Source organism: Aquarana catesbeiana, linkage group LG11 (genome assembly GCF_042186555.1).
Source record: "Aquarana catesbeiana isolate 2022-GZ linkage group LG11, ASM4218655v1, whole genome shotgun sequence".
Lineage (NCBI taxonomy): Eukaryota > Metazoa > Chordata > Amphibia > Anura > Ranidae > Aquarana > Aquarana catesbeiana.
In genome coordinates this window covers 213919076-213942755 of record NC_133334.1, presented here as the reverse complement: position 1 = coordinate 213942755, position 23680 = coordinate 213919076, and the positions used below count along the sequence as shown (strand labels likewise).

Sequence of the window (23680 nt, the reverse complement as noted above, 5' to 3'; positions counted from 1 at the left end):
AGCGGTGTATACAGTGAGGTGAGTCGTGTACACGGTGCTGTGTGGATTAGTGGATGAATAGCGCTCATCACTGCCGTGTATCACTGTGGGTGGGAGCCTCTCGCGTTCTCCCGGCCGGTACTACGTAACATATCCCTCCGCGCTCTCCGTCTCAGACACGGCGAATCAGCCGCACTCCCAAGCCAGGCGGAAGTAGCCAACATCGAACGCCTGTCAACGAAAACACACCGTGGGGACACGCACTGGCCAACGGTAATGCTTCCAAGCGCCGTTCCGACGCCGCTTTCCGTTTCCCCGCCGTAGCTTCCCCCTTCTTCCTCCGAAGCAGAGAATGGGCGGCGGAAGGACACAAGTGCCAGGGACTACTTGTTACGGTAGCTGTGCTGCGGCCTCGGCCCCCGCCGCCATCTTGAATGTTAATGTTTCCTTCCAAAGATATATATTTATATAAATATCCCACGTCCCCCCCAAGTCGTCACTGGTGCCATTTAACCCCTTGTGTCTCAGCCGGTGTAGTGAAGTTTGTCTCGGCAGCCTGGACCACCCTCCTGCACGTGTTTCCATAACGACATCGACAACACTTCTATTTACATTAGAAATCCGTTTTGTGCCATTTAGGGCTGTCGTCCGATCGCCGGATCCATGTGAGGGGAGAGGTGATCGGTCACACCAGCTCAGTCCCAGGTACTCTTTTTATTCTTACAATGTGATGATGATGATTTGGTGTTCTTATTGACTTCTCAGTGTTTTGTATGAGGCAGGAAGGCAAGGATTCCATTCTACTCTCCATGTATATCTGTGTGTATGTGTGATCACCTTTTGTATTCCCTCTGATCCCCCCTCCAGAGGCCATATTGGCTGTGCTGTGGGGTCAGGCCTGATAGTCAGCCATAGGTGAGGAAGCCATGTTATCTGATCTGTTTGTAAACAGACGGCCAGCCAACATTTAAATGCCCCTGACTTCCTGTCTTCCTGGACTCTCATTGTAGCCCCATGGTCCTGCCGGCCAACCCGGCCATTATATGTGCAGGATGTCCCCAGAAAATGTAGATCTGTACCCAGGCTTTGTAATCCATACTCTGTCTCTGGTCCGTGCAACAAATAGCACAACTTGCGACAGATTCGCGTAACGCTGGCTGTACATGGCTTTGTTTTTTCTGTCTGAACTTCCCTGCCATCAGAATACACTGATCAGCACTGATGGCGTGCTGACATCGCTGATCGTTAAGGATGGGCTCGGGCGTGTTCGCACAGCCCACGCGCAGAGCCCGCCAGGAAGTCGGCATGGCGCTGCGCTAATCACAGGCAGTGAGACATTTCCCGATCTCTGCAGCCACACATCAGGACAATGTCTCACTGCCTGTAATTAGCGCAGCACCGTGCCGACTTCCTGGCGGGCTCTGCACGTGGGCTGTGCGAACACGGCTGAGCCCATCCTTACTGATCGTTAGAGATGGGCTCGGGCGTGTTCAGGATTCTAGTCCCAACCCACCTGGGCGATCCTGCCAGAAAGCCGACACTGCACACCGCAAATGTCTCATTGCCTGTGATTAGCGGTGTGCAGTGTCTGCTTCCTTGTGGGATCGGTCAGGTGGGTTAGGGCTAGGATCCTGAACACGCCCGAGCCCATCTCTAATGATCCATGCGGAAATCTTCCAGCAGACAGGCTGTGCAGAAGGTGATTGGTAGATTGATTTCTGTATAACCAGCCTGCCCATTAATGATGAGTTCAGGCGTGTTCACAAACAGCACTTGCAGAGCCCGCCAGGAAGTCGGCTCTGCGGAGCGCTAATCACAAGCAGTGAGACGTTTCCCGATCTCTACAGCCGCGCATCGGGACAACTGCTTGTGATTAGCGCTCCACGGTGCAGACTTCCTGGCAGGCTCTGCTCGTGCTGTTTGTGAACACGCCTGAGCTCATCCTTACTGCCCATACATGGATCAAAATTCAGGCGGTCCCTGTTGAACTGGTCAAATTTCGATTCATGTATGGCCGGCTTAACTTATTGCTTGAGACATCTGGATTTGATCCTGGATCAGAGTCCAGGGTTTTCCCTCCACAAGTGAAACTCCTAATTCCTCCACTGTCAAAATACATAGATCAGCACTGTAGGTACTGATCGAGTGGCTTTTATCCGACAGGGCGATTGAACAGAAGTTGATCGATAGATTGACTTTTGTTCAACTGCAGTGCCCACACATGGATTGCAATTCAGCCGGTCCATGCTGAAGCAGCCAAATTTCAATCCATCAATGGCCACCTTAAAGCAAAACTAAAGCCATCGATTTAGCGGTTTCAAAAAACGTTAAATTCCTGGTGTGCCGGGATTGCTAAACTGTTACATTTGCTCGTGCTATTGACCAAACTGTCAAACCATCAAATGGGTGGTGTCATAACCCATCTCATGTGCAACACCATGGCAGTTGCAGATCACATAGAAGCTCAGATGGCAGCTTCTTTGGCTAAAAAGGATAGAAGGGTTTAGTTACACTTCTAAAGCAATTAAAATTGATACTACGGTGTATACTCACTGTCAACTTTACAAATTTTTGCTTCCATTGGGTGCCCCCCTTCACAGGAGCCTGTGAACTCCTGCACATGTGCAGTGCAATCTCTCTGTCCCTGAGCTCGGCCACTGATGGGAGAGAGAGCACTAGGAGAGCGCTTGCTCCTGTGATGCTCCTTATTAGATCGGCACGTATTAAATGGGCTTGTTGAAATTTTTTTTTTCTCGATCAGCCGCTGATTAGTGTATTCTGATAATGGAGAGTCCTGCTGTCAGAATTCAATGTCCCAGTGGGGAGGATTCCTTTATCAGTCTTGCTTGTGTGGCTAAGAGAATCTGTTCATCTTTTCTCATTCAGCCCACTGACTGATCATAAAAAAAGAAGCCATGACCAGCTTTAGGGTTCACTTACACTGTGCATTGTTAAAGTGAACCGTGTCCGAGTTTAAATGTCCCCTCTCCCTAGCTAGTCTGCACTCACACTGGGCTATAGGTGTGTATTCCCAGGCACACTTGCTCTATCACCTCTGCTAAGCAGACCACAGTGATCTATGGAGGGTCCTTTGCTCTGGCACGATTTGCGCTCACACTGAAGTGAACTGTATTTGGAAGAGGTGGTTTTGGGCACAATTAACCCTTTCTGAGCACTCATACTACAACTACACAAACAATCCAGGCCAACGAGATGGATTCTTCACAGACATTACGTTTTGGTTGATGTAATTTATACTCTGACTTAGTCAATGCTGTGTAGTTTGGAATGACTAGTCACTAAAATGGCGTGTGTGAACAATTCACACAATGCCTTCATTATTCCAGCCCTGTAATAATAATAACATGCCTTGCATTAACTCTATTAATGAAAGCATTCCCTATAAACCAGTCCTACAAGAGCTTTGTGGGAGTTTCTGTCTTCCAGCTCATAGTTGGCAGATACTGACAGCAAAATATTATATATTATAAAAGGTTTATTTTATATTCTGAACCCATAACTAAATCTACATTGTAGTCCAGCAACAATGTCATCACTTGGTGGTATGAGGAACTGTTTTTTTTATTTTTTTTTTTTCTTTGACTCCTACATCGAGCAAGGCTGAACATCTGGGTGTGTGGTTTCAGGACATTTAAATCATGTATATGTTGCTGCCTTTCATTGGCTGCTGACGGAGTGAGGGGGAGGGATGTTCTTTCTGTGTCATGCCCTGATTATGTGTTTTGCTTCCTAAAGGCAAGGGCTTTAAATTGTGACGTACAAATTCTTTTGTGTGGTTTAATTTTAAGGCGTAACGTTAAATGTGGTCTAGTAAACAAGCACCGGTTTCTTCCCATGTTTCTTCGTATAATGCATGTCCTCAATATACGTGTTTAACAGCTTTCTATGGTATTATTTTTCTAGTGAATAAAGCGGGCTATCTTAATCTGTATGTTTCTGGCATCTGACACTGATGTTGGCCTTGAATGAGTTATTCTGTTCTATTTAATATGGTAGGGGTTAGCACAAGTTGTAAGGTTGGCAGGGAAGGGTTTACGATTAACTTGCTGTATGTGTATACTGCAGAAAGCCACAAGGTGGCAGCAGTAAAATACATTCACATTTCCTTTTCGAGATTGCCAGTTCTTTGCTAAAATTAAAAGTGTATGTATAGCTTTTTTTTTTTTTTTTTTTTTTTTTTTTTTTTTTTTTTAAGTTTTAGATAGAATAGGAGGAAAGTAGAAAAGTAGAATTCAGGTGTTTATTGATGTTTGTGTCCAAGCTGGCTAGATTAACACTCTTCATCCCGGTATCAGAAAGTGATGGGAAACCCAACATTTTATTTTATAGTTGTCACCAGAACAAGAATTGGAGGAATAAATTCTAATGGGGTTGCCAGGGGGTGACAGAAAGGAAGTTCCTCTCATATTATTTTTTTTTTTTTTTTTAATTTAGAGACCTATTCTCCATTCCCGTTTAATTTCTGGGTCAGGAAGTGAAAGGACATTTCCCCAATAGGACACAGACCGCAAATAAAAAATAAATATTCCAAAAGGGAAAAAAAAGGTTTGTTTTAACAGCTTATAAAGTAATACCAGAAGTTCAGCTTCAATTTGTTAGTCAAGTTCTTCTAAATCTACTAGTATGTAACCATGCCACCTGACATGGCTATAGCTGGGTCCGGTAGTGATTGTTATGTGGGGGGTGGAGAGAGAGTATGAACATGTTCAAAACTTTATATCCTTGTTTCTATGTTTGAATTTTGTTTTAGGATTCTATCAGGTTTTATAGATAAGTGTATTATACCGCCATCTACAGGAGGGTTTACATGCTAAACCCATATTTCTTTCACAATAGAAAACATATCAAATGTTAAAGCGGTAGTAAAGGTTTTTATTTTTGTTTTTTGTTTTTTTTTTAACTTTTACCTACAGGTAAGCCTATAATAAGGCTTACCTGTAGGTAAAAAGAATATCTCCTAAACCTGTACGGTTTAGGAGATATTCCCCTCGCAATGAGCTGCTGACTTCAGCGGGCATGCGCTCCGGGGATTCTCGGCTGAAAGTCCGTCAGACACCGGACCTTGCCGGAAAGAAGTCTTCCACGTGCATGCGCAGGAGTGACGACATCGCGGCTCCGGCCACTCACAGCGCCGGAGCCGCAATACCCGGAAGACGTGCCGAGGGAAAATGGCAGCTCCCTCGGCGTGGGCCGGGTGAGATACCGGTGCCTCGTTCTAAGGTAAGTATTTCATAGTGAGCTAGTATGCGGTACATACTAGCTCATTATGCCTTTTCCCTTACAGATGTAGAAAAGAAAAAAGTCACCGGGTTTACTACCAGTTTAAAGCACTTAAAGCGTTTGTTAACCCCCCCAAAAAAAACATTCCGTTTCCTTAAAGTGTGTTATACAGCACAGTGCTTGTGCTGTGTAATTTGGCCCCTTCTATCACCTGAATTACCTGGCTGATCCTGCCTTGCTATAACCTCCCCCTGTAAACTGACCACGGTTTATCGTGGCTGCTGAGCCCTGACACCATGGTCAGTTTACGTGCCTCCATCATCCGCAGCCCTGCTCTGTCCTCCTCTCCACCCTCCTCTGCCTGCCCTCTCCCCTCCTGCTCAAATAACTTTTCTTGTCCTATATAATCCTCGTTGTGTCTTAATAACAGGAGCTCCGGTCTGTGTTATATTAAAAAAAAAATGCCGTATACCTTTACCGTATGTCAGAGCTGCTCCCCATAATTACGCGACTGGCCGCCTTTCTCTCTCCTCTCCACCTCTCGTCCCGGCTGACGTCAGCGGGGGGAATCTTGGCCCCGCCCGCTGCATCTGTCAGCCGGGCAGAGGAGAGGGCCAGTCACATGATCGCAGGGAGCTGCTTTGAAATACGGTAAAGGAGGCTTTTTTTTTTTTTTTTTTTTTTTAAATAAAACAGACACAGGAGCACCTGTCATTAGGAAACGAGGAGGATTATTTGAAGTAGTGAAAGTGGGTTAATAACCACCACTTTAAACGCTTCATATTCCTGATATGTGCCTACTGTTCCACGTACTTGTATGGGAAAGTATCTTGTTCTCTTTGTATTGCTGCTTTTATGTGAAATACCTGGTGTTCCTTCCAGTCCCCTTGCTTTCCTATTCAGAACTGATTGCACTAAGCAGGAGAGCACACCGTGGTCAGTTCTCTAGCTGTGCTGGAATCTCTGTGTGCTCTCCTCCAATGATCAGGCTTGTCCTAATGCCCCCACTGCACAGCCATTCACTGGGAAGCTTAGTGCACTGCTGCTTATCCTCCCCCAGCTCTTATGCAGGGAGTGTGATCACCTATAAAAAAAAAAACATTATAAATATTTTTTTTATATCTATACAAAAAATGTTTGCCTTCAATTTCTATTTTAAACTGAATGGGTTGTTTTGCAAGGCGATCGTTTACGATTACTCTAACCCCTTGGAGCCGGCTCCCATCGGCCCTTTAAGGGAGTTGGCATTCCGGGAGGCTGGGGTGGGGCTTGAGACCATGTGATGTGACCACTGCGACTGGCTGTCACAGTAGTTATAATGATCGGAAAATGTCTCTTACGATCGGGAGCTTTTCGTAATCCGCCGGCAACTGTGTCGGGAGCGCTCTTGGCACAGGTCTATTGGCGCTATTGCCTGCAAATACACAGCCCCTCTGTGCCAAGGCCCGGCAGCTGAGTGGCCGCATATTTACGTGCGGTCAGTGCCTAGGGGTTAAGGACCCCAATGCAATGTACCGCATACAGGCAAAGCGATGTACTGGTACGTTGCTGCCTGTTTCTGGGTTTAGGGCTCCCCCGCAAACACCAGCTGTTATTGCACATAGCAGGAATCTGTCAGCAGATGACTCATGGCCAGGACCTGCTGATTGTGTCCAATCACAGCCCAGAGCCCTGTGTTCACAATCAACACAGGGCTCTGTATAGAGGCAATGATCTCTGTTTCCTATTACTGTAAAGCAGGAATAAGAAACAGATCTTTAGTAAAAAGCAGCATACCTTACACATTGTTAGGCACACATTTAACCCCTAGATGTAACAGAATAATTTTTGGCCATTTATGAAGAAATTAGAATCTTTTTAACTTTAACTTACTATATATATTTAGGGCTGTGGAAATTAACGATTAATTCCTCGATTAATCGTTCATTTTTTTTGATCGGTAGGCTGCCTGCCCTGGGGCCGCTTTGGGCCAAGCTGTGGCTGCAGCGCAGCGCTCCGCTACCCTCCTCCTCCTCCACTATATGTCATACACAGTCTGCGGGCATCTCCCGCTGTGTGTCTCCGAGCTGAGCGTGAAAACACTGCGCCTATCACACGAGCTGATCTAGGACGAGGGCGGGACTTTTCTCACAGCGCAGCCAAAGTTTTCACACTCAGCTCCGAGACACACCGCGGGAGATGCCCGCAGACCGTGTAATCCAGGCACTGACTACAGTGAGGCTGCGATTGTGGGCACGGCGAGACTGCATTGTGGGCACGGCGAGACTACATTGTGGGCATGGCGAGGCTGCGATTATGGGCACGGCGCAGCTGAGTTTATGACATCCTAGCCATGCCCCACTACATCCGGCTTCGACCGTTGCCATAACAACGGTGCTAAATCAGCTAAAAGTAGTTGGATCTGTATGTGCGTTATAATTAATCGATTTAAAAAAAAAAAAAGATTAATCGAACACGAAAATTTTAATCAGTAACAGTATATTCTCTCCTATAATATATAAAATTTTTTTTTAAATATTCGGTCTTTTTTCGTTTACATAATAGAAAAACCCAGTGGTGATCAAATGGCACCAAAAGAAAGCTCTAACTGTGAGAAGTAAAACTATATAAATTTCGTTTGGGTAGAGCGTTGCATGCCCATGCAGTTACCAGTTAAAGTTGAAATTCTGGGCTGCAGAGCAGGCAACTAAAAAGCATTTGCTGCACATGCCCTTCAAGAGTCAACGTCTCTTCTGAGTTGCCTTGGACACCCTCATCAATAATATTATCGGGAGTAAGGGTGCTCATCTATCCTAGCAGAAGAAGCCTAGGCCTCAAGGTGATAAGAATGACCCTTCTTCTAGTGAAGCGTTCCATTTGTTTCTTCCAGGCTTGAGCCTCTAAGGTCAAATACAAGCCAGGAGGCCAGTGTCACTGCAATCCCTTATTCTCCTAAAACCTCCACACAAGTAGTAACCTTCAGCGTTAGGTTGTGCCCCCAGTTTCAAAATCCAGGGAACTTCTGTTGTGGACATTTGCACAGCATCTTACATGCCTGGGTACGGGAGGTGGCCCAAAGGGGCCCCCCCCCCCAATGCTTACCTGAGCCCCATCTCTATCCAGCGATGTCCACGACTGCCTCAGCCATCCCGGACTCCCCTCCCCTTTATTGGCTGAGACACAGCAGCTGCGCCATTGACTCCAGCTGGTGTCAAAGTCAGTTGGCCAATGGGGAGAGAGGGGGGAAGGGGCAGAACCACAGCTCTGTCTCTGACAAGGATACACGGAGCTGTGCCTCGGCTCCGGTGCCCCCGTAGTAAGCTGCTTGCTGTGGGGGCACTCAGAGAGGGAGGGGCCAGGAGAGCTGAAGACGGACCTGACAAGAGGAGTATCCAGGCTGCTCTGTGCAAATCCAGCTGCACAAATGAGGTGTATATATAACACGTGTGTTATTTTTATCGGAAAAAAAAGAAGACTTTACAATCGCTTTAATTTTTTTTTTTTTTTTTTTACCAGGTAGATGTTCAGGCTTCTTTTAAAGTCAAATGTGGGTGTAATGTCCTCCAGGCAGCTTTTTAAACTACAGGCAGTCCCCACTTTGTTTTACGTTTGACGCTGGTAGCATACATATGTTGTTTTGCCCAGCCCTCTGTATGACTGCTTTGGACATCCCAGTTGTCTCTGAATCCTGTGTCTCAATGAACGAGAAAGAAAATTTGTTTGTTTTTTTTCATACATTGTAAATTCCCTTTATTGGAAGTTTGAGAGATATGTGCCACACCCCTGTTTATAGCCCTACTCTTTGCACTACTTTGTTACAAAAATAAGGCATGTTGGGTATGTAAAGGGTTACACCAGGCTGATCACTTATTGTTTGTCAGTGTCTAAATGTTCCTGTGGGCAGCAGTATAGCCCAATTGTCTCTGAATCCTGTGTCCCTCAAACGTCCAAGAAAAGGATTTTACAGTTATAAAAAATCCAGTTGGAATTTTTTTTTTTCTTCTTTTGCATATATAGATATAAAATTGACCCTGTTTATTGTTTGTTTGCAGGTACAATCATTTGACCCATTCTCAGGTCCTATTCAGAGTAAGACTAAATGCAACTAGGCCAGGCTGAATGTTGGCATGAAGTGGTTGGGCGAATCCAAGAACATGGTAGTGAATGGCAGGAGACATGGCAGCAGGCTGTCCCATGAACACCATCGGAGTCGGGCCAAGCTGCATAGATCAGGAAGAGGAAATTTAAGAGGCACTAAAAATGCTTCTGATAGAAGATCAAGCAGGTGTAAGTATGCCTTTTTTTCTATATAAATGTCGCTGTAATTTTTTTTAGGTCTAGTCTTCTAGTCTGTTTATAGTCTTTACATTACATTATTTTTTTTAAATATAACTTTTTTCGAGAGGCTTTTTTCCTTTTGTGTTTCCTGTGTTAGAGAAATTCTTGTGTATTTTGTAGGTAGTGGTGGATCTACACATGTTTTTGAAACTCAGAGCCGCTATGTACCATCATCGGGGATGACTGCGAAAGAGCTATGCGAAAATGATGACCTTGCAACAAGTCTGGTGCTGGACCCCTACTTAGGGTTTCAGACTCACAAAATGAATACAAGGTAACAAATTCTTGAAGTCTTGCTTCAGGGAAAAAAACTCACAATTGGGAAGGTGATTGCTGGCTTTGTCTACTTTTCATCTTATACTGTGGCCATGACTGGTGGCAGAGCGGCCTAGTGCCGCCAGCAATAATGTGGCTGTGAAAGTGACAATTTCTTTATCACCTCTGCACCTACTGTTCTCCCAAATCCTGATGCTTAGTCATCATATCAGGGTGGTATCTTATAGTAACTTCTAATCAACCTAGCGTCACCCCAGAATACATAATTTGACCTCCATTTCAAAGATCTCTGATACCGTTACTCTTTGCCCACTTCCATCTGCCAATAATTCTGGGCATTATGCCTTGTCAGAAATCTTTTAAATGCCCAAACTATATGGCATACAGGTTAAATACCTTTCCTGACCCACCATTGTTTGAATTCTGATTACATTGAACATTGATTCTTTGGTGTTCTAAAGACCTGTTCAATTCATATTGGTGCATTGTGGTAAAATGGTGTGTTTTATTGCACTACAATGTGGAGAAATGAGCCACCTGCATTGTGGTGCATGCTGGCAGCCTATTGAAAATGGAATGTCTTAAAGCATAATTATACTCAGCCATCCGCCCAGGGTTTTTTTTTGTGTGGGATGTGTAATGCTTACATTACATATTTGCAGACTTGCCTTCCAAAGCAAAACCACTTCAACGGTGCAATGGCCACAATCAGTGTCCATTGGCGTTCACACTAATACCTTCTCCCAGCCTTCTTCCAAGTTCAACCTAATTGGTCGCCTTGGTTGGCTGTCCCAGATGTAATATATCATGCTAACGGGAGTCAATTCATCCCAGCACCCAGTAGATGCACAGCCCAGTATACATTCACAAAAACATTGCTAGCAGGTAAGTTATTTATTTATTTTTTTCTGGAGAAGAAGCATACCAAGTCTCCTTTGCAAAAAAATCCTGCTTGCCAGCAGTGTTTTGTAAGCTTGAATTTAGTTCCACTTAACACTAGGCATGCTAATGTGGGTGTGTTAGTGTAGCAAACTAGTGTAAATTAAACCAAATTTGTCAAAAAATAAACCTGGGACCCATTTGGAGTCTCTTCAGACTGGTTGTAAGGTTAGTAAGAGATCATTATGTTGTTGGAACCTTTGGATGTAGTATACATGTGAAATTGAATGCATTTATTGATCTACTTCTATACGACTCGTGACATGAACCAGATGACCACACCACACTTCTTTTCCTTTTTAGATTGTTTTTTTGTCATAAAGAATACCACATGTGTGTGTTTTCATGTCCATTTTACCAATACCAAAGCTAAGGAGATCTAGTCCTGCCAAGAAAAACGATAGCACTTTTTCCAGTGATATATCTGTGGAATCCTACAGCGCACATATTATTTTTCTCCCCAGGTTTCGTCCAATAAAAGGGAGGCAGGAAGAGCTAAAGGAAGTGATTGAACATTTCAAGAAAACTGAGCATTTAGAGAAAACCTTCAAAAATCTAATATCTGGTGACTGGTCACGACACTATTTTCTTAATAAGAATAAAGCACAGGAGAAACATTTCAAGGAACATGTACGTCTACCTTTATGTCTACAAAGGTTCTTTATATCATGGATGGCAACTCGCCTGTAAAATGCTTCCTGGTTTGTGGAGAGAATTTCCCTCTCTACGTACCTGTCATTCCCTGTTGTGATAAGCAGTGAATAATAACCAAAATGGGAAATATTTTACTATTCTTTGTGCAGTTGCTGGACTTAGTCAATATTACTGTTGTGAATTTTAGTAGAAGCCTTGCTTCTTTGAACTGAAAAGGGTTAGTGGGACTGGATTTGGCCTTCTGTATGAATAAAGGGTCCCAGTGGAATTGTTTCACATTTGTGCAGCTGGGGGGAAGGTCCCAGAATGGACTCAAAATGTGTTAAAGGGATTTTATCTTCTAGTTAGGCTTGTGACAACTTCTGTCATCATCAATTGTACTTGTAGTAACTAGAAATGTATAATGTGTGTTTTTGTTTGTTTGTTTGTTTTTTTCATGGGAGTCTGCAGACCATTGCAGCCTTGATCAGTGGTTCGCAATGCACAGGCTCCTGCAGACTCATTCTGAGGGACTGCAGGAAGTGTGAATGGACTACAAGTGTGTTGATCACCTCAGTTGTGTTCCATTGAGAACTAGGCATCCTTCTGCCACAGTTAATCAATCCCTGATCTCTGTACATGAATGACGCGGCTTTGAGGGCTGAACCACACAGCTGTAACCAATTGAAAAAGTGACAGGATCTGCCGGGGAGAAGAACTTGCAATCTTGCTATGCGAGGGGATGGTGTCTTGGCACTAGGGCTGAAACAACTAATCGATTAATCGTCAATTGATTAATCGGCCAGTAACATAATGGGGTTAAAAAAACGAAAATAAGCCCTTTATAGTACAAAAAGAGCAAATAATCGCTACTGTAAGTATTACTTTCACAGTTCTACAGTAAAAAAAAATGAAACCCTTACAGAAGTGATTTTTTTTTTTTTACCCCATTATGTTACTTAACATCTTAGACCTGGTTCACATATGTGTTTTTTGGTGCTTTTTGCAGAAATGCACAACAGTTCATTTAACATAGTTTCCTATGGGACACGTTCACATCTATGCTTTTTTCAGCCGCTGCGTATTTGGAAAGGGTCAGGGACGGTGCTTTTTTGGTTCAATATACTTTAATGGAGAAGCTGCAGAAAAGCATGTAATGCATTTTTGCAGCAATTTGTGTTTTTTAATCTGCCCAACAACAAATTGGACAAAAAAAAATGCAAATCGCAGCAAAATCGCATGCGCAAACTCAAAACGCACTGCAGAAACAGATCAAACGCAAACTGCATAGGTGTGTACCGAGCCTTATGCTGGCCACACGGATCAATTTTCAGATGAGAATATTTAGACGAAAAATATTTGTACATTCGCTGAATGAAAGAATGTTGAAATCTTCGCTTGTTTTTAAAATGAATGTAATTTCTGAACGAAAACCACATACACTGTCTGAAATTCCTTTGACCAAGAAGTTCTTCTATTTCCAAATTTTCCTGTCACTGTTTTAGGAAATGAACGTCAATTTGACCCCCACTAACTATTAGAAAATCGAACGTTCTTAAAATGACTTTTTTTTTTTTTTTTTTTTTTTTTTTTTAAATTGGATGTCTGATGATATTTACCAGAATCTCCTTTTAATAGTATATACACTATATCTCTTCTAATAGTATATACAGTATAACTCTTCTGTCTGTTATTCTCAGAGTGGATTAGATATTTTGCTCCCTAACCATATAGTTGGTTATTTATATTTACCACTGCATAGAGATATTTAAGAATAAATTGCCTTTTTTTTTTTTTTTTTTTAAACTTTACATATTAACTAAATTATACACCACACTTTTTTTTAAGGTTATTAATCGAAACAATAATCGGCCAGCTAATTGATTATGAAAATAATCATTAGTTGCAGCCCTACTTGGCACTCTGTGGCACCATGTGGCACAATGGTAAGAAATGTGGAATTGGCCTTTAAAAGTGCTGGCCTAACAACCACTTTACTTTACAATGAGATCTATCCTTTAGGTCCACATTATGATTGTGTCAAATTGTTTTATCGTTCTAGGTGTTTATCTATTTGAGGATGTTTGCAACACACAGTGGGTTTGAAATATTGCCTTGCCATCGATATTCTTCTGAACGAAATGGAGCCAAAATAGTTGCAACTAAAGAATGGTATGTGTGTATACATTTTTTTTAGTTATATGTAGTTTTGTGTAGTAATTATACTAGTTGGTGAGAAACCTGCAGAATGCTTGGTGGTGAAAACTTGTATATTTGATCCTGCACAGGAAACGTAATGACAAAATAGAACTTCTTGTGGGATGTATAGCTGAGCTTTCTGAAGCTGAAGAGAATATGCTTCTACGTCATGGAGAAAATGACTTTAGTGTCATGTACTCAACAAGAAAGAACTGCGCTCAGCTATGGCTTGGGCCAGCTGCCTTCATCAACCATGGTACGTTCAAAATCTTTTCGGGTTACAGCAGCTAAAATGTCAGGACTTGCCTTTATCATATCCAGGTTTGGTTATTGTGACAACCTCTTACCAGCCAAAACCACTTCTTCGGTCCATTTTTAGCTCTTTGCCTTCAGTCGCTCCACTACTTGTCAGTTCCTCGTTGGATTAGCTCCTTTAAACTCATTTTCAGGTTCTGCCCTAAGCACAGTATCCATTGTGCTCTTCACTTATTTGCCTGCAAGACTTTTCACATATTCAACTTTTCTTGAAGTGAAAGTTAGCATTTTAAAAAATGTCACACAAGAATACAGTGTGATATAAAATATTCCCTTCTGTGACTGAATTATTAGATCTGAGAAGGCACAGTTTGTCACTCTTTTCTATAATTTTAGATTGTAAGCTTTAACAGAATCTTTTGTCTATTGTAAGCAAACAAAAGATTTACAGCACACTTGCCAGCCTGCAAAACAACCAAATTGACCCTGTCTAACAGTTTACATTAAAAACAGAGGGTTTTGTTTGCATACGATTGCAAATATATGCGTAAGCTGCAGTGCCCACGCCAAGGGAGCTCTGTAAAACCTTGGCTTGTGAGCATAATTTGTTCCGGAAACATGCTTGTAATCTAAGGCACTCGTATATCAAAGTGAATTTCCCCATAAGAAATAATGGAAACTCAGGTGATTTGTTCCACAACCATTTATTCATAAGTCCTTCAGTTTATATTCCATATAAAAAGATTATAGCAATGTGATTATTTTGTGTAATCATAAAATGTCCATCTACAAATGGCAGCCTCCACAAGGGGATTAGAAGCAAAATCCAGCAGGCGCTACAGACTATAAAAGAGAAGAGAGGCGCCTCTAAGTGTACCAATATGGTTACATTTAATGAAGGTACAACATTTAGCAACTCACATGGTTGAATGGGTAAAATGGGCACATCTAGGTATGCAGGCTTCTGGGGTAAAGCTGTCCACATAGACCACCCTCCACACGGATCTCACTGCAGTCAGTCTGCTATCGTGCACCTGCAGTAGAGAGATCCCTGCAGTAGAGAGATCTAAAAGTGAGGCTTGAAGTGCTCATGGAGCGCAGCGTAAAAGGGATGACGTTGATGGCGGAGCATGGTCTATGAGGACAGCTTTACCCTGGATACCTACATACTTAGATGTACCAGTTTTAATCATCAACCGTGTAAGTTGCCAAATGTTGTACCTTCATTAAATGTAACCATATTGCAACACTTAGAGGTGCCTCTCTTCTCTTTTATACTCAGTTGTGACATGACGCCACTCTTATATCAAGACATCACTTGTTTATCAAGTCAGAATTGGTTAAAAAATGTTGCTTGTCTTGCAAAACGCTCTCAAACCAAGTTACTCTCAAACCAATGTTTTACTGTACTGCGGTCCTAACTCTAAACTTCCAGAGCCTCCATAGTAGGAGCACATAACAGGAATGGATAGATAAGGGCTGGTATGCCTTGAAGGAGCCCACCCCTCTTTAAAGGCATAGGGATACAAGTGATGGCCAGCAAGGGCACAACGGCAGCAAATGCATCCCTGCATCTAATTCATCCAACTGTACAAAAAAATGGCCAGCCACCCCAACCTCTAACTGGCCTTTGCAGCAAGGTGCACATGTTAGGGCAATGCACATCTATTGTGCCTTATTTCTCTAGCTACACTTGCCTCCTTTCCCTTTTTGGCTACATAAGCTTTAATTGTTCTGTTACTGAGGGAACATATGACGTGTAATTAAAATATAAAGTGAGTGATATGGGACAGCAACTCTTTTAGGGCTTCTTTAAACTTTTGGTTCATCACCCATTTCATGCTGTCTGCTGTGGATTGCTTTTTAGAAGGCAATTGACAGGTGGCTGGGAGGTGATATGTCAACCCTCGCTGGCTTTTGTAATCCTTGAAAGATTACAGCACCACACCGCAACCACGCACATTAAATACAGTTTTGGTGCAGCCTCACTCACTTTAATGAGTTATGTTTGGAAGTACTAGCCACTGAATGCATCGTGGGGTATAATTGTGGCTGCAGAGCAAAGCTGCATGGCCACCGCATGTGTACTATCCTGTCTGACCACTGTGTAAGGTTAAGGTGCAATGTAGTCATGTAGTAGCTTAAACATTCAGTAGCTTAGCATGAATTTATTTTATTGTCGAACAATTTATATAGAGTGTTAAGAAAAGTTTTGTCTTTTTGGATACTAACTCTTAATGTTTCCCTGTCCACCTACAGATTGCAGACCTAATTGCAAGGTAAGCGATGTACAATATGCATACATTTTATCAGAATTTTGTTCTTGTTCCTATCTGGTAATAAAATATTGGCTTTGAACTTCCAGTTTGTATCGACCGGGCGTGACACTGCATGTGTCAAAGCACTGCGTGATATTGAGCCAGGCGAAGAGATCTCTTGTTATTATGGGGATGGCTTTTTTGGAGAAAACAATGAGTTCTGTGAATGTTACACCTGTGAAAGGTAATGTGTGTGTGTGTGTGTGTGTGTGTGTGTTTTTTTTTCTTCATTTTTTATTAAAATAGATTTATGCTATTTCTGGTCTTGTCTTTAGCCGTTGATGATGCAACTGCTGCGCATGTGCACAGGTATTTCATTGTCCCTGACACCCAGATCCAGCTGGAGCATACACTGCAGAGCGCAGTGCACAGAAAATAAACCGCTAGTAGCAAGAAGAAGCAAAGAGTTTGCTTTAGCAGTTTTTACATTTTTAGGTTTAGTTCAAAATATTAAATGCCAATAGTGGAGTATCTTGCAATTTTAAAATCGTGTGTGTTTATCAACCAATGCTGGCAAAAAAATCTGATAACCACAGTAAAAGCTGTCTCATCTGGTGCTGCTCCCATCTGTTATTGAGGATGTTAAAGTGGAAGTTAAGTCCACTTTTTAACTTGTACCTACAGGTAAGCCTATAATAAGGCTTGCCTGTTTGTACAGTGAATATCTCCTAAACTTTCACTAATTAGGAGTTATTCACATAGCATTCAGCCGGTGATGTCACCTGCGCATGTGCTCAGAAGGGACAGTATACCTGTGCAATACCTTCAGAGCTCTGTGTCAAGGCTGGGGCTCCCGCGCTCATGCACAGAGTGGCATCATTGAGGCCCCTGGCCATTCATACAGTCGGAGTCCGCAAACCCAGAAGGAAGATTGCGTGAAGATGGAAGCGCCATCACAGCGCTGTTCTAAAGATGTTGGCTTGGAATAAACAAATAGAAACAAAAGCAATGGGTATGGTTTCTCTAGAGGAGCTTTGATTATGTCTGTTGCCTCCCATTATCTCTTTATTGGGGTTTTAGAGAAGAAAGTGTGTTTGCCACAAGCCCACTGCAGATAAGTGGGAACCAGGCCCAAAGAAATTAAGATTTCTCCATCGAACAGCTTGATGGCAAGAAACCTAGCAGTATACTGCTGACTATTGGATAAATGGATACTAGTCCTATAGAAAACTGAGAGCTTGCGCATTTGTAGCTATATCTCCTCCCACCTTGCACATGCTCAGTTGCACTTGGTGTGCTTTGGGAAGTGGATCTCTTACTTTTTCCTATATTTTTTTTTGTTTTGAACTGAAATATATATTTTTTCTACAGTTACTGGCAGATTTAAGTCTAATATTAGAAGTCTCTCCAGTTAACCAACAAGTGTAGGTTTCCTCAGTTCATTAAAGGAGATGTGATCTGATGCTGCTGCTGTCCCCTGCCCACTCTTAGCACTGAGAACTGAGCAATCAGATAACTGCTGATTGGTCAGTCACTGCTGTCTGCCCCTCCAACTCTCACTGGAGTGCCGGGCTGTGGAGGGACTGGGAGCTGCTGGCTCAGACTCTCAATACTGTGTTGAGAGGCCGAGCCAGCTGCCGGTCAGGTATCTTGGTGGATCCTGACCTGAAAGTCAAGATTCTTCCAGGGCTGGGCCAAGCTCTGTGATGTCAGCTAAAGCCTGCTGTTGGCCAAATCTGGGTCATGGGAATGCAGAACTACAGTATCTCACGAAAAGTGAGTACACCCCTCAGATTTTTGTAAATATTTTATTATATCTTTTCATGTGACAACACTGAAGAAATGACACTTTGCTACAATGTAAAGTAGTGGGTGTACAACTTGTATAACAGTGTAAATTTGCTGTCTCTTCAAAATAACTCAACACACAGCCATTAATGTCTAAACTGCTGGCAACAAAGGTGAAGTACACCCCTTAGTGAAAATGTCCACATTGGGCCCAATTAGCCATTTTTCCTCCCGGTGTCATCTGACTCCTTAGTGTTACAAGGTCTCAGGTGTGAATGGGGAGCAGGTGTGTTTATCACTCTCGCTCATACTGGTCACTGGAAGTTCAACATGGCACCTCATGGCAAAGAACTCTCTTAGGGTCTGAAAAAAAAATTGTTGCTTTACATAAAGATGGCCTAGGCTAGATGAAGATTGCTAAGACCCTAAAACTGAGCTGCAGCATGATGGCCAAGACCACACAGCGGTTTAACATGACAGGTTCCACTCAGAACAGGCCTTGCCATGGTCGACCAAAGAAGTTGAGTGCACATGCTCAGCGTCCTATCCATAGGTTGTCTTTGGGAAATAGACTTATGAGTGCTGCCAGCATTGCTGCAGAGGTTGAAGGGGTGGGGGGTCAGCCTGTCAGTGCTCAGACCATACGCCGCACACTGCATTACTGGATTACTGGAACCATGTCCTGTGGTCTGATGAGACCAAGATAAACTTATTTGGTTCAGATGGTGTCAAGCGTGTGTGGCGGCAACCAGGTGAGGAGTACAAAGACAAGTGTATCTTGCCTACAGTCAAGCATGGTGGTGGGAGTGTCAGTCTGGGGCTGCTTGAGTGCTGCCAGCACTGGGGAGCTACAGTTTATTGAAGGAAACATGAATGCCAACATGTACTGTGACATACTGAAGCAGAGCATGATTCCCCCCTCCCTCAGAGGATTGGTATCGGTTGACTTAGCGGTTGGGGGGAAGGGAGGGTTCCAGAAAATATTGGGTAGCACAGTGGTGTAGTGGGTAGCACTCTCACCTAGCAGTAAAAAGGGTCGCTGGTTCGAATCCCAACCACAACACTACCTGCCTGGAGTTTGCATGTTCTCCCTGTGCCTGCGTGGGTTTCCTCCGGGTACTCTGGTTTCCTCCCACACTCCAAAGACCTGCTGGAAGGTTAATTGGCTTCTGTCCAAAATTGGCCCTAGTATATGAATGTGAGTTGGGGACCTTGGATTGTAGGGACTGATGTGAGTGTGGAATGTATGTGTGGTTCGCTGAGTAAATTGACGGCGCTATATGGGAGTAGAGATACTTGTAGACATCCACTCACTGGATGGACTGGTGTCTTTATTCAACCTTGCTAACTATGTAACTTCTGAGATTGGGCCGCAGGGCAGTATTCCAACAGACTGACCCTAAATAGACCTCCAAGACGACCACTGCCTTGCTAAAGAAGCTGAAGGTAAAGGTGATGGACTGGCCAAGCATGTCTCCAGACCTAAACCCTATTGAGCATCTGTGGGGCATCCTCAAACGGAAGGTTCAGGAGCGCAAGGTCTCTAACATCCACCAGCTCTGATGTCCTCATGGAATGGAAAAGGACTCCAGTGGCAACCTTCGAAGCTCTGGTGAACTCCATACCCAAGAGGGTTAAGGCTGTGCTGGAAAATAAATCATGGTGGCCACACAAAATATTGACAGTTTGGGCCCAATTTGGACATTTTCACTTAAGGGTATACTCACTTTTGTTGCCAACGGTTTAGACATTAATGGCCACTACTTTACATTGTAGCAAAGTGCCATTTCTTCAGTGTTGTCGCCTGAAAAGATATAATAAAATATTTACAAAAATATAAGGGGTGTACTCATTTTTGTGAGCTACTATAAGTGCACTCCTGTCACCCAGAACAGAAGCTTGGCCATACTCTAAGTATACTAGTGTTCTTTCTCCAGTGGTCCAGCAGTATCATCCCATCTGTTTGCCAGTTAGTACAAGTTATGCTAGTATATTGAAGGTTCCTTGTGCATTTACAGTGAGGGGAAAAAAGTATTTAATCCCCTGTTGATTTTGTACGTTTGCGCACTGACAAATGATCAGTCTATAATTTTAATGGTAGGTTTATTTTAACAGACAAAATAACCACAAAAAAAATCCTGAAAAACTAATTTCAAAAAAGTTGTTATAAATTGATTTGCATTTTAATGAGTGAAAACATGAATGGTGGCAAAACCCTTGTTGGCAATCATAGAGGTCAGACGTTTTCTTGTAGTTGGCCACCAGGTTTGCACACATCTCAGGAGGGATTTTTGCAGATCCTCTCCAAGTCATTAAGGTTTCAAGGCTGACGTTTGGTAATTCGAACCTTCAGCTTCCTTCACATATTTTCTATCGGATTAAGGTCGGATTAAGGTCTGGCTAGGCCACTCCAGGACCTTAATGTGCTACTTCTTGAGCCACTCCTTTGTTACCTTGGCCGTGTGTTTTGGGTCATTGTCATGCTGGAATACCCATTTTCAATACCTTGGCTAAGGGCAAGAGGGTCCTACCCAAGATTTGACGGTACATGGCCCCGTCCATTTTCCCTTTTGATGTGGTGAAGTTGTCTTGTCCCCTTAGCAAAAAAAACACCCACAAAGCATAATGTTTCCACCTTCATGTTTGACGGTGGGGATGGTTTTCTTGGGGTCATAGGCAGCATTTCTCCTCCTTCAAACATGGCGTCTTCAGTTGATGCCCAAGAGCTCGATTTTGGTCTCATCTGACCACAACACTTTCACCCAGTTCTCCTCTGAATCATTTAGATGTTCATTAGCAAGCTTCAGACAGGGCTGTACATGTGCTTTTTTTGAGCAGGGGGACCTTGCAGGCGCTGCAGGATTTCACCAATTGTTTTCTTGGTGACTATGGTCCCAGCTGCCTTGAGATCACTGACAAGATTCTCCTGTGTAGTTCTGGCTTGCGATTCCTCACTGTTCTTATGATCATTGAAACTCTGCGAGGTGAGATCCTGCATGGAGCCCCAGACCGAGGGAGATTGACAGTCATTTTGTGTTTCTTCCATTTGCGAATCGCACCAGCTGTTGTCACCCTCTCACCAAGCTTGGCGATCGTCTTGTAGCCCACTCCAGCCTTGTGTAGGTCTACAATCTTGTCCTTGACATTCTTGCACAGCTCTTTGGACTTGGTGGAGAGATTGTAATCTGATTTGCTTCTGTGGACAGGTTTTTTTTATACAAGTAACAAGCTGAGATTAGGAACACTCCCTTTTAAGAGAGTGCTCCTAATCTCGGCTCATTAACTGTATAGAAGACACCTGGGAGCCAGAAATACTTATTTCACTCATTAAAATGCAAATCAATTTATAACTTTTTTGAAATGCGTTTTTCTGGATATTTTTGTTCTGTTTCTCACTGTTAAAATAAACCTACCTTTTAAAATTTATAGACTGATCATTTCTTTGTCAGTGGGCAAATGTACAAAATCAGCACGGTATCAAATACTTTTTTCTTTTCATACATCAGGGGACACAGAGCCATAGTAGTTACTATGTGGGTTATAGGCCACCTTCAGGTGATGGACACTGGCATGCCCTAAGACAAAAAGTGCACTCCCTATATTACTCCTCCCACTACGTGGAGTACCTCAGTTTTTTCGCCAGTGTCTAGGTGTTGGTCACAAAGTAAAGATGTGCTGAGCTCCTCTGGAGCAATCCTTGCTGGGGCTAGCTATGCAGACGGATCCATTCAAGGTGTCTTTCTGGCCGAATTGAATGGTACCCGGGCCTCGTGCTCAAAGAAAAGAGGTTTTTGCCTGTGAATGCTTCTCTTTTGAGAGCTGGAGTCCGGGATCCAGTACTTTTTGGTATTAAGGCCATAAAGTTTACTGCCGGTGGTGCTATTGCAGGTCCAGGATTTTGGGTTTCCTCGAGGATCCCCGGTTCCTGAAGGTTTAACGGTACCCACCGTGAAGGGTGAAGATTGGTTCTGTTGGTTTACCACAGAAAACCCTGCGGCAGGAAAGGTAAGTGGAGTTTTTCTAAGAAATTTTTTAAATTTTCTTATGAATTGTCTCCTTTTTTAAAGTAAATGTTGTTATGCCTACGTGTCACCACTGGGGGCTGTATGGAGCATGTACCTTCTCATGCTTTGCTCAGAGATCACGCTGTGTCACGGAAGCAGCAGACTCTTTTTCTCCAGCCAGCAGGCATACCTCCGGCAAGTTTGGGGAGTTTTTGCTTCCTCCAGACACCCCCACCTGGGCTGAACTCTTCCCCTCTTCATGAGGATGAGTATAAGGGAGAATTGAAAACGATCGGCAATGCTGTTTTCTTTCACCGCCCCTACAAGGGGTGGCTTTCAGGTCTCCTCCACACCATCCCTCCCTCACTCATAAGCCGATCCCTTCGGATTGTAGGTCCATGCTTGCGCGGGAAAACTCTTTTTGAAAGAGAGGAGGGTGGGCGCGATGCGAGGTGGGGGCGAGGCTTAGCGCAGCTTTGGCGTCCTCCAATGCCAAAAAAAAAAAAGGAAACTCCATTTGTGCTGGTTGCAAAATTGTCGCAGAGACATGAGAGCAAAGAGAGCATGAAAGAGGTTTTGGTGGCACAGGCATTTCCTGCTTAACACATTTACGTTTTTTTCTGGCAGATTGAGCAGCCTGCGCTGACAGTAATTGCTTAATCATTGTGAGGCCAGTTTAACAGATGTTCAGGTATCCTGCTCAGCAGGCACAGGATCTGGCAGCTTTATGTTTGCGATAATTGCTTTGTGAGTTTCTATTGTAGAACCTCCACAAGGTCCTCATGCAGATGCTTGCTTATAAACTAGCCAAACACACGACTGCTGAGATGCCTACGGCCACATCACCCTGAAAGCTCCCGATTTAGTTTGATCTCGGAGGCTAAGTAGGGTCAGGGCTGGTTAGTACCTGTATGGGAGACCGCCTGGGAATACCAGGTGCTATACACGGTTCCGCATGAGTGCAGGAACTCACATCAGCGGAGGATAAACTTCCTTTCACCATGCAGAAGCTCCTGGCTAATATTCCTTTTGCGGTGAAACAGCTATTTGAGAATGTTTGGATAATTCATCCAAAGAAATTCTAGTGGGGAAAAGTATCCCCTTTTGCCATTTAATTAAAGGAGTAAATATATTTTCCTTATATGATGGCTTCCGCCGTCAGGTTCAAAAGGTAATCCTCAGAATTAACCCCAGGGACAAAAGAGGTCTTTGGGAAGGAAACCTACAAGATACTAAAGCCTCCTCTATGAGGAGGCGCTCCGCTCACTCAATAGGGGGAATTCTTCTGCAGTTCTCAAGGATCTGACAGGAAGACGAATAGGGGATTTCCTCAATAACTCCAAAGTACAAGCTGGAGTTACAAGAGTTGGGGTTTGGTTAAATTCAAATGGACATTCTTGACCTCAAAGATCTAAACTCTTCCCCGCTCACCAGAAATTTCTACGCTTCGAGGTAGAAAATCTTCATTTCCAGTTTGTAGCTCTACCTTTTTAGGGCTAGCTACTGCACCTTGAGTTTATAAAGATCCTGGCTCCTCCTTTAACCAGGTTAGGGGCTCAAAGTATAACGATACTAGCCTACTTAGATGATCAACTCTTGATAGATCAATCGGTAGCCCGTTTAAACCAAAGTCTGGTCACCGCAGTCAGCTACCTGGAATACTTTACGTTGGATCCTCAACCTAGAAAAATCCTCCTTAAAACCATTAAGGAGATTGCAATACTTAGGGCTGATCATAGATACAGTCCAGAAAAGGGTATTTTTGCTCCAGGAAAGAATTGGTTCCTTAAA

The 23680-nt window shown here is 43.4% G+C and overlaps 1 protein-coding gene across 4 annotated transcripts in view; it reads left to right on the top strand.

Moving 5' to 3' along the window:
* The first annotated feature begins 110 nt into the window (after positions 1-110).
* Positions 111-23680, top strand: part of KMT5B (lysine methyltransferase 5B) — a 38272-nt gene continuing 14702 nt past the window's right edge. Inside the window, exons 1-10 of one of the 4 annotated variants that reach the window (XM_073605282.1) lie at positions 111-252; positions 619-684; positions 4435-4545; positions 9252-9486; positions 9658-9811; positions 11217-11382; positions 13448-13557; positions 13674-13840; positions 16099-16118; positions 16205-16341. In XM_073605282.1, coding sequence (XP_073461383.1) covers positions 9327-9486; positions 9658-9811; positions 11217-11382; positions 13448-13557; positions 13674-13840; positions 16099-16118; positions 16205-16341 — 914 coding nt within the window. In that variant the 5' untranslated portion in view covers positions 111-252; positions 619-684; positions 4435-4545; positions 9252-9326. Of the gene's footprint in view, positions 685-4434; positions 4546-9251; positions 9487-9657; positions 9812-11216; positions 11383-13447; positions 13558-13673; positions 13841-16098; positions 16119-16204; positions 16342-23680 lie in introns of all 4 variants that reach the window. The other 3 variants (XM_073605281.1, XM_073605280.1, XM_073605283.1) reach the window with 3 other exon arrangements.